General features: G+C 37.0%; 1 protein-coding gene and 1 pseudogene across 1 annotated transcript in view; both read right to left on the reverse strand.

Annotated features, from left to right (window-relative positions):
* LOC145985246 (adenosine deaminase 2-like) overlaps positions 1–16,644 on the reverse strand; it is a 50,768-nt gene that overhangs the window by 26,486 nt on the left and 7,638 nt on the right. Inside the window, exon 2 of the mRNA XM_083119023.1 lies at positions 2,984–3,229. Within this exon, the coding sequence (XP_082975149.1) occupies positions 2,984–3,229 (246 nt within the window). The remainder of the gene's footprint in view (positions 1–2,983; positions 3,230–16,644) is intronic.
* On the reverse strand, positions 6,889–8,236 carry LOC145985247 (serine/threonine-protein phosphatase PP1-gamma catalytic subunit pseudogene; annotated as a pseudogene).

Consider the following 16,644-nt stretch of genomic DNA (forward strand, 5'->3'; position numbering starts at 1 on the left):
TAATGACCTCATAAATGTCAATGTAGGAGATATATCAGAAGTAAATGAAGTACACACAGCAGAACCTTTAGTTCCAGAACCTAACTTGACTGAAGTTAAAGATGCTATTAAAAGGCTAAAGAATAACAAAGCACCTGGCATTGATTTAATGCCAGCTGAGTTAATTAAATATGGTGGGAATTCGTTAATATGTAAAATTCACAAATTAATTTGTTTAATATGTAATAAAGAAGAAATCCCTCAACAGTGGAAAGAATCCATAATTGTTCCCGTGTTTAAAAAAGGTGATAAAATGAACTGCAATAATTACCGTGGAATTTCTCTACTCTCAACAACATATAAAATATTATCTAACATTATTTTAACAAGAGTAACCCCATATGCTAATGAAATTATAGGTGATTATCAATGTGGATTTAAACGTAACAGATCAACTACAGATCAAATGTTTCACATTAGACAGACACTTGAAAAAAAAGTGGGAATATAATCAAAATGTCCATCAGCTATTCAATGATTTCAAAAAAACATATGATTCGGTCAAAAGAGATAAATTATATAATATATTAGTAGAGTTTAGAATACCTAAGAAGCTTGTTAGTATGATAAAAGTATGCACCAGTGAAACAGAAAGTAACATTCGTGTGGGTATTAATGTGTCTGACAAATTTACAATTCATGATGGGTTAAAACAAGGAGATGCATTATCTCCATTGCTCGTTAATTTTGCCTTAGAATATGCTGTTAGGAAGGTGAAAGAAACTAACGAAGGACTAAAATTAAATGGTGTGACTCAGTTGTTAGCATATGCAGATGATGTACACTTATTAGGGGTTGATATAAATACAATTAAGAATAATTCTAAAACATTTTTAAGAGATAGGTTTGGAAGTTAACAAAGAGAAAACTAAATATATGCTTACAGGTCGAAACTAAGTGTTAGGTAATAATCAAAATCTAATTATTGATAACAACTCGTATGAACCAGATTCCAAATTCAAATACTTAGGAGTAATATTAACAAGTGAAAATTATATTAAAGAGGAAATAAAAAGTAGGCTTAATTCAGGAAATGCATGTTACTTCTCTCTTCATAAACTTTTGTCTTCTCGTTTAATATCTAAGAAACTAAAAGTTAAAATATACAAAACCGTAATTTTGCCTGTAGTATTATATGGGTGTGAAACTTGGTCCCTTACATTGAAAGAGGAACATAAATTGAGAGTATTTGAAAATAAGATCCTTAGGAAAATATTTGAACCTAAAAGGGATGAGGAGACAGGTGAGTGGAGAAGGTTACATAATTTAGAACTACATAATTTGTATTCATGTCCAGATATTATTAGAATAATTTAATCAAGAAGACTTAGGTGGGCAGGCCATGTGGCACGAATCGGAGCGGAAAGAGGAGTTTACAGGATTCTTGTTGAGAAACCTGATGGTAAGAGACCTGTAGGAAGGCCAAGACGAAGATGGAGGAACAACGTTGAGATGTACCTAAATGAAATCGGTAGGGATGGAAAAGAGTATATAGATCTTGCTGAAGATAGGGACAGATGGAAGGCCTGTGTTGCTGCAGCCATGAACCTTCGGGTTTAAGAAGGCTAGAGAGTTAGTTAGTTAGTTAGGTAATCTTTTCGTTTGGGGTAGGGGGTCCACATGCCATAAATAAATCCTTTATGCCTTTCAAAGCCGTATCATCTCAATCCTAATCATTGCTTTCCAATATATTCAGAGCAAAAATAGCAGTACTTGATAAGTATTCGGGTGCTATGCTTCAAAGCCGTATGATATTTATAGCTATAATCCTTCCCTTCCAATACACGTTCAGAGGAAATTATCCATCTAATATGCAAAAATTGCTAAAGGAGTATATTTACATTATTTAATTTTAGTACTTCATAATCCTCTCGGGGGGGGGGGGGTCCGGACCCCCAGCAAACTTGTTCTACGTATTATAGCGTAATATTTGCCAAGGAGACAGGTTTAATTGAATTACTCAAAATAACGTTACTGGTTTACGTACGTACAATGTAATCGTCTAATGGAAAGCGATAAATACTTTCCCATTTGATGATGTAGTAAACGGATAGGTTTTATTTATATTTCATTCTGAACCCTTATTTTGCCGGCGATTTTGTTGCGCTTGAAACTTCATTGTTGTTTCTGCAGCAGACGATTTTCTCGGAGCCCAGTTCTTGCGCCAAACACACTTGCTGCCGTCACCCATATTTTGCAATTGAAAACGTCCAGTTGACTCATGCACACTTCCCTGTTGCTTGCGATCGTGTTTTGTCTTCACGAGCTATTTTGTTGTATCCCTCCGCGGTCTACCGTGGGTGGGGTTTAGAACGCTTCTAACTATCTGCACGAGGTGTCGCTACAGTGCAGGGACACTTTTACGTATTGCAAGGGTTTCGTTTTCCTCAAACAGTCTCAAAATAGGAAAACTGACTTTTAAAGTGATGATGTTAATGTCAAGTACAATGAACATTGCATGACCCGACAAAACAGTTTTCCATAAGCTTGTGTGGTTAACGAGATAATTGCATGTGAAAATTACGGGTTTTCCCAATTTTTATGCCCAATTTACTTATTGAGCAGGGTCTTTTTTTAAATTTCTGCTTTGTAGGAATTACGCAGCCATATTTTCTGAAGGATAGAAAACAAACCCTGAGGTCCTATCTTTGCTCGTAACTGAAAAATCTTTTCAAAACGGAACGTCTGCACTTCGCGTTTTCGTCGCGGTATGAAGGAGCCTTAAGAAACGCCCTTTATGAGGATTTCAATACATGAGCGCACTCGCTACTCCTTCTGTAACTCGTTAATTGGCCTTAAGATGCTGTGTGTCAGTGTTGAAAGACTTGAGTTCAAAATGGGACTCGAACCCTACACCCCCGCGAACCAACCACAAAGAAATCCAACTGAAGCTAAATCGACTAACGGTAGCGAGAATTATGCTTCGAACAAATTACAAGCTTACCTTCCGGATTTGGCACTTCTAGAGTCATATTCCTGAACAGAGCTTCGTCGAATGCGTTTGGGTCCACTTTGCTTCTCTCGTCGGAGACAAGCGTCCAGTTGCAGGTGGAGTCGGGTGTCTCGAAGAAGTGCAGCAGGAGTTTCCCGTTGCTCTTCATGCACATGTAAAGGTTGTCCCTGTATGTCACATTCTGCACCAGAAAGTCCACGGACGCCATGGCTGTGTCGTGCCCATGCAGTGCTGCTCCTGTAACGAAGAAACGAAATTTTTATATTAATTTTGTCGTTAACTAGTAACCATTAAAAACTGAACCTCAGTTATTTTCTAAAATGGCATAACATAATAGAATACTACTTGAAAGTTTCATAGAATCTCGTATTCCTCTAAGGGCCTCCCAGATGGCGCAGTGGTAGCGTCGTCGCCTTGTAATCACGGGGTCCCGGGTTCGATACCCGATGGAGGCACATAGTGGTTCGGATCCCACTTTAAACTTTAGGCCCAGTCCCGATTAGCCTTTCTGTGCATAAAGTGGACTAAAAAAAACAATTCAATCGTATTCCTCTAAGAGAAATGGTTTTCTCGTCGTCCTTGAGCAACGTCACACAGTGGAGACATACATTTGTGAAATAAAATTTTCTACGTCAATCAAAAAGGTTTTTTCATCGCAGCTTTTACTAAATTTGATAATTTCCATTAAATTATTTCTAATTCCGAAATAACGTTTGCGCCAGAATTACTGGTGAACATGAACTTCGCCAGATATTTTTTTCTAACTTCAAATAAATAATACCATTTTCTAGGGAGGGGGGGGTACGGATGATGTCCCTACATAAGGATGTTCTGGGGTTCACTCAGCCTCTAATACAATGGGTACCTGGAGGTAACCGGGGGGGATAAAGGTAGACGGGTAGAGCGCTGATGACATCACCTTCACAATGGTCACTAATGTCGTCCCTTCTTAATCCAGTGGTCCCAGGTGCGATACCCGATGGAGGCACATACTGGTTGGCTCCCACTTTAAACTATATGTCTAGTTCAGATTAGCCTATCTGTGCACAAAATGGACTTTTAAAGTCAAACTGAATTGCCGAGATCGTGAATGTGTAAAGCCCTACCTCCTCACTCACTAGGTGTCTCTATGGCTTGTTCCGATGTAAAGGGCAAGGCTCTATAGCGTTATCGAGACCGAGACGAGATAACGAATTTTCGATCGATCTCGAGATGAGAAGTAGACAGGCATTTCAAATTCGAGACGAGAACGAGGCAGGCCAACCCATTTTCCCACGTAGGTCATCCCCTGGAATCAGCATACTTGGAGGTCAACGAGGCGCTGGGCCCATAGCCAGTAATATCCTCTGTGGGGATTTGTGTTTCATACATGTTTCTGATTTTCCATTCGTCATTTTCTTCTATCACAATTCATCCTCACCGTCGCGATTAGCCAAAAGTGGCGCAAAAGAAGTGTACTTACAATTACAAAGACAGACGTCCTCATTCAATAAATACGACGTAACTTTGATGAATTACAAAATATTTATTTTCAAAAATCATAGCATGCAAGCATCTATGATCATTATCAGTATGACATGTTCAGTTTTACTATGCGTTGTGCAATGCAGACTATATCAGGAGATGAAAGGATTGCTGAAAAGAGGAAATGAAAGATTATACAGAGTGTTCATAAGTATGTTTACAATTTCACACTTAAAATAAGAAGAATTGTAATTGACATACGAAAGCATATCGCTGTTCATGTAATACACTAGCTCAAAAGGTTTTTGGTGTTCACTCCACAGTTTGTGTGTACAGCATACAAACTTTGTTACAACTCTGTCCGTATTCGCCAGAGTACGTTACCGTCAACATTGGCAATGGCTTTGGTTATTCTGTTCTTAAAGCATCAAGATTATTCACAGAATTTTGGCACCCTTTGTCTTTGATATAAACAAATAGAGAAATTCAGGGTTATAATATCAGTGGATCTATGAAGCCAGGCCATTGAACCACCTCTACAAATCCAACGTGATGTAAAAGATGGTCAGGCCATCTCTCACAATCCTGGCCCAATGTGATGAAGCACCGGAAAATCTGAAACAAAACTTTTTAAGTTGGTACAGTGGGATCCATAAGTATTACTCAGCAAATTGTCCATGACTATTTTCGTCTTTTTTTCTTCCTCCTACGTATTTTTACGGACTGTATTTTTACGTATACTGGTTCAGAGGCTGTAAGCAGATTGTTTGGTGTTTTGTATCAGTTCTTGAAGCTCTCATTGCATAAAACAAAGGGAGTAAATGTGGTGATAGACAATTTGCTTTGTAATACTTATAGATTACACTGTACATCATGTGAACTGCAGTATGGTTATATCAATTGCAAATTCAAGCTATTTGGATGTGAAGTTGTCAAAAAACTTTTTGAGCACCCTGTACATAGGACTACAACGCAAGGAAACATACATCTTTGATTTCTCGCAGAGGGCATCATCTCGATATATGCAGTGTGCCTGTTCCTAGTTTGACTTTGCTCTGTATAGTTGCAGTTTGTTATGTTCTACATCACTTTTCTATCTCTAGTTTAAACGAGATAAGGCTGAATGATTATTGCATGAAAACGATGATGAGTGAAACACAAAAATCATCCACGTTCAAGCCAGTTCAAAACTTCCCTTGTTTCAGAATTTCGAAATTAAATATGAGAAGGGTAAAATCCCTATCATTCTCCAACTTCACTGCGTAAAGTCATTTGGAATCAGAATTTAAGAAAATAATGTTTACCACTTTTCAATCCGATCATGTAGAATAAAGTGATGCTTTTCAGCTACATGTCGCCGTACTTGGACAAAATAATCTCAGCCTACTGACTCGCTATGAATAGATAGATCATCTTTATGGCCAGCGATAATCGTTGGTTTTGTAGCACTCTTAAAGATAAGAATTACAATACCTTCCACTTCACATTATATTTACTTCCATTAATTTTAGATAAAGACTGTTGAATTCCCCATTTCTTCACCATTCTATTCTGTTAACAAGTATTTTCATCATGCAAGGGTTCTTAAACACATCTTGCTGATAAAATAGAAAATGCTCGCTGTTGTATTAAGACAAATAAGCCCAATGTGGTTAAACCAAAGACTACATTTCAACACTGCATGCACTTGCACAAGCTTCAAGATACAACTTCTGAGCTGAAGAGAAAAACGAGGCTGTATGTGTCGAAGCCATTCCCCCTTCATAAATTCGAAATCTTAAGTCATCTACCTTACATCCCAGATATGACCCTTTTTGAATGAAAATTATTTGAAGCACTAAAGAAACAAATTGGAGGGAGACTTGAAAGTTAAGTAATAAGATATATTCTCAAATTTGTGCAAAGGTGTGTTTATCAATTTTCCCAGAGACCAGGTTAAAAACTACTCATTAGTTTGTAGTTTGAAATTCAGTTCCATTTGTGTGCAAGGTGCCAACAGAAGTTCTTGTGCAACGAGAAATCTTATTCTTTCATCAGCCAACGTACAAACAAAATTTTCCTTTCAATTTTTTTTCGGACGCAAAGTATTTATTGACTTTTCGCGCACTTCCTGGAAGACAGATAATGCGGAGGAGGTTCATTCCACCGTGACTCATAGTGAATCGATAAACAAAAGTAAACAAATTAGAGGGGAGTTGAATGTACCGATCGATTTACATATGCGCCTCACTTTTCCATCTAACTTCTTAGCTAGACTATGCGATAACTCCATGTGCACTGACTTGTATACAAAGAAATACTATTTGTTTCATGTGCAAGAAAAATATTGATAAAGGCAGTTTCTGTAACTTCGCGACCGTTCTTCATACTATACTTGAATACTTCTCAAAGAGTATACAATCATTAGTAAATAACATTAATTAAACATGCGATTGTAAAAAATAACTCTTTATTACTGTCTCTCATACAGAAATAAGAACTGCGCTATTGAAGGAACATTTGTACCACACTTCTTTACAGTGATACGTTCCAAATGCCGTTCAAGTTTACACATATCACACACTCGCACATATACTCTCCAATTATACAAGTTCCTACTATGACACTTTTCAAAGATCTAGAATCAAAGTTCTTAAATTTCATTTCCTCGCAATTAACAAAAACATAGTTCAAGATAAATATATTCCTGAGAGGGCACACAATTTAGGAAAAACGTACAACTTGAAAGACATTCAGTCTTGCGAATACAAATGATAAATGTTATGACGCCAATAAGCTAACCAACTTAATTCCATATCAACTACTATGATCTCAGAATTTTGAAGGAACAGACCAACGCACTATCGACATCCATGATTGCACCAGCATTTTCAAATTCACCACAATAGTTAGGTGCAGAAAATAAAGTTACCAATGTGCGCTTAAAATAAAATTCATACCCATCTTCCACAACTTGATGTGCTCTGCATATCAAATCAAACTTGTGGGCGCGAAGAAAATGAGCAGTAACTTCAGACCCAAATGTAACAGATATTCCTCTCTCGTTCCTTCCCCATCCTTTTATATCTCGATCAGGGTCTGCCCATAGAAGATCGCAAACAAGGCCTCGGTCAGGCACAATGATAGGTCTAACAATCCTTTGAATCTGACTCACATGGTGTAAGTCAGGACTAAGGCCACCGTGACAGCAAAATATCTTCGTATCAATGACGGCTGCTAGTGGTAAACAGTTGAAGCAGTCAGAAAATGTTCGCCACACCTTGATGTTGTACTTGCGTTTGCATTCATCATAGAATCCGTACAGCCTGTTGACATTGGCACATTCGTGATTGCCACGGAGCAGATACACAGAGTCTGGGTACTTCACTTTCAATGCTAGCAGCAAGGTTATGGTTTCAACGGAATGTTTACCTCTATCTACATAATCGCCCAGAAAAAGATATTTCTTGTACGGTGGGAAGCCTCCTCGGTGTAAGTGTCTCAGAAGGTCATTAAACTGTCCATGAATATCACCAACTATTTTAACAGGAGCTGTAATTTCCAAGAGACTAGCATCGTTCAGAAGTGTGTCTCTTGCTGCATAGCACAGTTTTGTTATTTCCTCTGCTGGAATGTCAAGACGTTTCTCATCCCGACCTCGTATTGGTGTCAGTAATCGTTGCAACAAATCGTCTAAATTTGCCTCCTCTATTTTCGCCATTATGTCTCTACAAACTTTTCTAAATGGGTTAATCGAACATGCTTTACCAAAAATCGACGCGTTGTGGAACAAAAAGATGCTCCACATTTTCTTTCATGATAAACAGCTTTCCTTCTTCTTCTCTTACATTGTTGGCCATTAGGTGAATTCATCCATGCGCAAAATACATTGCCTTTAATGTATTTACATATTCAGTTCATATGTTGAAACATGTGGTAATTAAGTGTACGAATAAGTTGAAATCTACACAATTTTGTCAACTCTGGATTCCAAGAAAGATAAAAAAAGGTGGTTAGAGAATCTGAACAACACATACATTTAAGTATCCATACTCAGGTCAATAAAAGTGATTCACGCATATTAAATAGGATTAAGCTAATTCGCAGATGGCAGCACCGAAGTACTGTCGTTTCGCTTGTGTTTCGAATAGTAGGAATGCTACATATTATTATATTGAATATTATTATACTCCAAAATATAAGAATGAATTGATGAATTAATATTATTATACAACTAATTTTAGAATAATCTGGCAAGTGAGTTCAAGCGCTATTGCAGAACAATCAATGCCTTAAAAATGGAATAGAAAGGGAATGAATTATTGTTACCACCAGTAAAGCTTTAGTATTTGTTCAGAATAGTCAAGGATAGATTATCCTTGGAGTAATTTCAATGAGTATTTGTAGATAAAATCGTGCTATTTTCGTCGTTTTCTTGGTAGGCATTAAAATTCATTTTTCTAGTTCGAATTAGAAGAATGTTCCACCTTCATAATACGGTGATTCGCACACATATATACACATATTTTACGTAATATCCTGATACTTCAAGAGTAGTTACTGGAATCCCCTCCCCCAACTTGATTTTTTTTCAAATTCCACTCTGTGTATAGGACGTTCATATGCAAAGAGAATTATAATTTTTGAAATATGAGATAACGAGTGAAGAATACAAGAGAACAATTCATAGCTTATATAAATATTCATTTATACTGTACACATTTAAAGATGTGTGCGAATGTAAGCTTGATTGCTGTTAAGATTTTATGGCTTATTTCTTGATATAACTTCCTAAAAATGGAATTTTGGGGAATCCATAAACTCGTTGCTTAAAGGGGAAAGAGACACAGAATATTGCCATATTTATTATAAGCACATATCGCCTCTTTTCACAGAAAGTTATTACGCCAATAATTCCACCTGCTACCACAGCGCATCACTCAATGCGAAAAAGTTTCCTGCATACTGAAAGAAACGCTTGTCAAAGTGAACTTGCACTCGCTTCCGCCACGAGAGCACGTTGCATGCGTCTGTAGCCAACTGGCTACTCACCTTTGAAAACTGTAAGGAAAAAGTATCTTAATTAACACCCTGTTTATTTGCTGAATGGAAAACAGACTTACTTTGCTTTTTCTTCTAACGTAATTTGGTTGATTGGCCGCTAATATAAACTTACTACCAAAAAGAAAGGGCAAGAAGGAAGCAAGAAGATAGAGAGGAGAGTTAGTTCTATGAAAACAGGATATAATTTGACACTTGCCAATAAGAAACGATGAAGGCCCCTTACTTCATCTCGCGATAATTTATGCGCTAGAAACGTATTAGAGATTTGCCTTAATAGAGTGCCCTTATGTATAGGTGTGTTTAACCTACGTCACAAACTGTCGCATTGTGGCTTCGAGCAGCCATGATTGAGGCCATTTGTTGTAAGTAAAAGGAATTCAAGCGCGGGCGGGAGATACTAACACAGACATTCGTAATTAAAAACAAACGTGCTATTGGTGCAGATGTATGACACGCTACGTGTTGGATATTTCCTTGCAAACGACAAATAAAATTGGCCGAAAACATGGAATCTGTGCGCATCCACACGTCACATGAAACCCACACATAAGCTTAGATTTATTTCAGTGTTGCTTCTCGGCTATCTTTGAAGTTTATTCCAAATGTTTGCAATAAACCAACAAGGCTTACTTACCATACGTGGACGCCGGACTATCTTCCGTAAATATAGTGTGTGTACTGAAATCTGTGAATATGAAGAAGTAGAAAATCACGAAAATTCATTCATATCCGATTTGCTAATGGAAACATACATAGACTTGTACGGATGTCCATTCAAGTCTATTGAAGTTTTTTGAGGGCCTTTGGCTACTACATTGTTAAAATAATCCAATGGAAAATTGTCCGTACTTCACCGACACCGAGACAGGTGTGTAAAATTCGAGACCAGAAGCTTCGCGACTTATAGAAACGAGAGCGAGGACGGCATGAGCCCATGCAGAATCGGGACGAGACCTAAACTTGGTGTTCAAGCAGAAGCGTCAACTTCATATAAGTACAGGGTGTCTATAAAGTCACCTAACATTTCTGCATGAACAGGATTTATGGTACAAAATACAATATGTACTGAAACATATATGACAGTAGGACACAAAGTCAGTATAACTCAATGTGACCACCCCTCAAGTCTAGGCGCAGATGCCAACAATCCACCACAGCCCGAAACACCTTCTCCAACATAGCTGGTGTAATCTCAGCAACTGCGGCCATAATGCGTTGTTTCAACTGAGCTATGATGTGGATCCTCGCCCCGTACACCTTACACTTGATAAATCCTCAAATGAAAAGTCAAATGGGGTCAGATCGAGGGGGGGGGGCGGGGGGAGTGGCAACTCTCCGTTGCGAGACACGACCAATTCATCTACCCGTGAAAACTTCGTTTAGGTGATCAGGAACGATGATGGCAAGATGGTGGTGCCCCATCCTGTTGGTGCATAGTAAGAAGCTTGCTGTGCCCCAATCCACCGTGCTATGAGCCACAGTTGGTAGATGCTGGGATTATGGATACTGAGTCGCATGGTCGATGCGGTGGGGCTACGTGTAATCTCGTCCTGTACATTTTCCACAATTTGTGGTGTTATGGCTGGCCTACCAGGACGTTCCTCATCCTCAACACTATCTATTCACTCGAATTTGTTCACCAGGTTCTTAATAGCCAGCCTGGTGGGGCCTGGTTTTCTGAATTTCCGAGTGAAGTCCGTCCGCGCCTGTTCATACGTCATTCCACGCAGACGAGCACAAACAACGGCTATTCTCTCTTCTATACAGTACATTTTATCAGATCACTTGGAAAAAAGAAAAGATTTGTCCTTAGTTCATTCAAATGTTAAGTGACTTTATAGACACACTGTATAGAGGGAAAGGAGGGCATTATTGACAACATTAATATTTTTATGTTTAATGTATATGTATAATATATAGCTACTTCTTGAGGAATTGGGAGGTGGGGCAGGAAGTGCTTTGCCCACCCAAAAGTCGGCGCCAAGGTGTCTTAGACTTTGGTACGATATTGAAAAAGTTTATCAAACCGAAAACTGATCTCTACCTGATTATTTATGGACGAGTAATATATTTTTATACAATTGCAAAGTCGACCCATTAGCGACAATTGGGAACTTGTGCTGTTTGGTTACATATATTTATATTCAAGACATTTTTTTTCTTTTTTCTTTTCGAGGACTCATGCCGTCGAAACGAGGCTTCGAACAAAAATTTCTTCAATCTTTCATTGTCTTAATGACCTCTATACGCTGTGAAAGTTTGTGCGGTGATATGAGACTCTAGACGAGAACGAGACGGATATCAGTAAATTGAACGAGGTCGAGAACGAGACATGCAGTTACAATTGGAGACGAGACCGAAGAGTGCAAAGTATCGTCTCGATACCATCCCTAGAGAGTAGCCACGTAGCTGATTGTAGAGTGCTAATCATCAATGATGAAAAAGAAATCCTTTTACGTTGGCGACTATCCTGGTTGTGTTAATCTGTACATCCATACTAACTTTCGATATATGAAAAACTACTAGCCTACATGAATATGAAGATTTTGTGAACTGAAAGTCACTAATTGAATACGATATCAATTTTTGTTAGTAGAAAGTTCTTCAAGAATTTAAGAATCAATGCCCAATAAATCATTGAGAAGTCATGCTGTGATTATTGCACAAAGAGGATAATGGTTGCGCAGGAAATGCAGCTCCAGTTTCATTTGCAAAGTTTTCAACATTTAACACCAAAGATAACAAAAATCCTTAAGCACTGACGTAATTAATGCATAATTACAAACATTTTATTAAACCGATATTTAATTTACGAATAATAATCTACATCACAAGAGCAAAAAAATCAATTCCTTCAATGTCAATCTCTATCTAAAAACATTGATCCAATTTGTCACATAATACACCCCATGTCAAGATCATGATTTATGACCTCAGATAACGTGTTATTTTTGTTGCGTGATATGAATCATTCCGGTGAAGAAATTAGTTATCTGACAAATGTTCGTGAGAAAAATGATCATTTTCCCAGAACCTTGTCATTACGAATTGTCAACACATCCTTCACGTAGGTGCTAGAACTTACATTTCACACCTTGACCTGGTTATGAGCAGAATATTCACTTAACTGAAACTAACTAATTGATAGCAGATTGCTATTTGTATCTTTCAAAGTTACAGGAATAATTACCGTCACAAAAGACGTGATAATAACTTATCCAATTATAGCAATCTTCTGAAGGGTAATGATTTACCTTTATTTATATACGTATCTATCTCATCAATATACCACAGACTCGCGTACTTTCGACGTGGCCTTTGGTCACGTCTTGTACGCTCGCATGCATGACCTTTGGCCACGTTGTGGGCGTAATCATATTATAGATGGGGTAAAATGTCTGCATGTTGTATTGGATGATGGGGAACAAGTGTATAAGTTCGCTAATCTGAAAAGTTTAGAAAGTAACTTTATGTGTGTATGGGCTCTAATAAGGCACAAATATTCAAAGTATTATTGTCTATTTTCTTAATAATAAACTGAGTAAGTAATAACTGTTTGAAGATTATTAGCTGGATGTCTTGCATATACGAATTCAATAGCGACACTAAATTGGAATGCAATATTTACGTCTTTTGTCATTTTCACATTTTTATACGTAATTGGAAATTTATTGTTTTCCTTTATTTCCCTCAAATTCCTACCTTGCCTCTGTAATAAATTCTGACGCTTGAATTTTGAAATACGAAAAGTCTAGCATAATTCACTTACAGTAGTTTTCGGGGTGATAATAAACTTTCCATAAGTTCCTTAGCAACGTCCGTTTCCATGGTGAACAACAAGCACTGCAAACACTCTAAATAATTGTTTGATATTATACCTCTAAACATTTAATTAAAACAAGGACGATGTAAATATTTTCGCATTGAGTTTACTAGTACCTATGCGTAATTGTATCTGGGCTGAAACTCCTTATGCAGTAGAGGTCACCCTTGTTTGAAATACCTTTTCTAACCAGAAGTTGATTCACCTCTTATTGATCTGTGAGAAATATAATGTATCTCGACAATTAAGAATTGAAGGAAACAATGTGTGCTGCAAAAAAATGCCCCTGGAAACGGTTGCTAGGGACGTGAAAAAAGGGCATTTTCACCCTTAAAAAAGGGCCAATTGAGAGATTTTTTAATTTTCTCGGTCTTTTGGGACGATTTCATGGGGGGTCGTAATCGGGCGTTTTTCGCCTCCGGTGCTTCCTTCATGGAGAACATTTATGTCAGTGAGTGGTGGGATTGGGGCTATATATATATTGGACTCGCGTACTTTCGACGTGGCCCTTGGCCACGTCTTGTACGCTCGCATGCGTGACCTTCGGTCACGTTGTGGGCGCAATCATGTTATAGATGGGGTTCTTCATAGATCTTAATGACTTCGAAAATGTCTTCATGTTGTATTGGATGAAGAGGAACATGTGTATCAGTTCGGTTATTTTAAAAGTTTAGAAAGTAACTTAATGTGTGGAAGTGTTCTAGTATTATACAAATATTCAGCATATTTGTGTCTATTTTCATAATAATAAACTGGGTAAATATTGTCCGTTTCAAAATAGTTAGATATTTCATATAAACGAATTGAATAGTAACACTATATTGGAATAGCAGTATTTACGTCTTTTGTCATTCTTACATTTTTAAACGTAATTTAAAAATAATTGTCTTCCGTCATTCCTTGCGCTCGCCGATGTGGTTCGCAGATTTGGAAAGTTTTGAACGTAACGTTATGTGTGTACGGGCTCTAATATGGTATCTACTCACATAGTATTTTCTATTTTCTTAATAATAAACTGGGTAAGCAATATCCAGTTCAAGATAGTTAGATATTTTGTATAAACGAATTCAATAGCGACACTAAATCGGAAAAGCAATATTTTACGTCTCTTGTCATTTTCACATTTTTGAACGTAAATGAAAAATAATTGTTTTCCGTCCTTCCCCTTAAATTCCTACCTCTCCTCTGTAATAAATTCTGATGCTCATATTTTGAAATTCGAAAAGTGTTCCATAATTCACTTACAGTAGTTTCCGGGGCGAAACTAAACGTTCTTTAAGTCCCCTAGTATCAATTTTTAAGATAACACAATAAATACATAAATACATATTCTGCACAAAACTTAAAACCTAACTTACGGTGAAGGTAATTCTACTTATATCTAACATACTATATACATCAGTGTTCATTTGTGTTTCCTACATAAAAATTAAGGAATTAAGTGTTATATGTTATCTTCACTCGTTAGATACAGCCCATAATTTTCTACTGTATATTGTTAGAATCTCTTATTGTGCACACGAATTACTTTTAAACAACATGAGCACACTTTTAGTTTTCTTCTGGTAGACAATTCCCCTCACAAAATTTATTTTCCGTAAGGTATGGACAGTCGAAACAAGTCATATTTTACGTGACGTCACAACTGGAAAAATATGACATTAATGTAACATTTTCAACGTCTGTTTCCATGTTCAATTACAGGCATGGCTATCAAGACAGTATTACATGTCTAAAACATTTCATTAAAATAACAATGATGTATCGAATATTGAGTACTAATTAAGTAAGTTATACATGACTGTTTATGTTATCTCTACACTAAATCTTCTTATGTAGATGTCATTATTGTCTGATGCATGTTTTCTAACTATGAATTTAATCATATGTTATACTGATTACCTCGAGGATAATAAAAATTTTGGAAGGCACTAAAAACTCTCAACTAAGCACCAAAAGATACAAAGTGCAAGTTACTTGAATTGTTATTATTTTCTTGGACTTGGACACCACGTGTCGCCTCAGTCGAATATGACCGTGTACATTTTTAATCTAGCATTGCAACATCTGTGCTTACATTAATCAGTGCGATTCATAAAAATCGAAACATATGCAGGAGATTTGTTGTTATTTTAGATATCAAGATAAACTATTTTCCAATTTCGTTTGCAATTAAAAAATATTTAAAGAAGGTATGTCAATTTCAAATGTAATTATTGCATGTAGAAGTTGTAAAAGCCATGAGGGGAAAATGGCGGATTTGTAGCCCCTGGACGGAAAGAAACGTTGCTAGGGAGAATGAAACGGGTATTTTCACCCTTTGAAAAAGGCTAAGCGAGCGTCTCGTGCTCTCGCCGACGTGTTTCGCTTATTTGATAAGTTTTCAACGTAAAATTATGTGTGTATAGTCTTTAATATGTTACAAATATTGTATATTTTCTTAATAATAAACTAAGTAAGTAATAACCGTTTCAAGATAGTTAGTTAGATGTTTTGTATAAACGAATTTAATAGCGACACTAAATCGGAAACGTCTCTTGTCATTTTCGCATTTTTAAACGTAATTGAAAAATAATTGATTTCCGTCATTCCCCACGAATTCCTTCCTCTCCTCTCTAATAAATTCTGACGCTCAAATTTTGAAATTCGAAAAGTCTAGCATAATTCACTTACAGTAGTTTTCGGGGTGAAAATAAACTTTATTTAACTTCCCTAGCAACGTCCGTTTCCATGGTGAACTACAAGCACCGCAAACTCTCTAAGTAAGTGTATGTTATTATACCTCTAAACATTTAATTAAAACAACCACGATGTAGATATTTTCGTATTTAGTTTACCAATATAAACGTAAGTAATTGTGTCTGGGCTGAAACTCCTTATGTAGATGTCACCCTTGTTTGAGGCAACTTTTCTAACCAGGAGTTGATTCATCTGTGTGTGATCTGTGAGAAATATAATGTAGCTAGACAATTAAGAATTGAAGGAAACAATGTGTGCTGCAAAAAATGCTCGTAGCAACGGTTGCTAAGGATGTGAAAAAAGGGCATTTTCACCCTTAAGGAAGGGCCGATTGAGCGATTTTTGAATTTTCTCGACCTTTTGGGACGATTTCATGGGGGGTCGTAATCGGGCATTTTTCGCCTCCGGGGCTTCCTTCATGGAGAACATTTATGTCAGTGAGTGGTGGGATTGGGGCTATATATATATTGGATTAATATACCGTTTTAGGAACAAATAAACAATTGTCACAGGGACATTCCTTAACTGTTTCAGCAAGTTTTAAGATCATTTCTTTAAAATAATATTAAATTGTAATATGTAA

The sequence above is a fragment of the Lepisma saccharinum genome, chromosome 3, assembly GCF_977018435.1.
Source record: "Lepisma saccharinum chromosome 3, izLepSacc3.1, whole genome shotgun sequence".
Lineage (NCBI taxonomy): Eukaryota > Metazoa > Arthropoda > Insecta > Zygentoma > Lepismatidae > Lepisma > Lepisma saccharinum.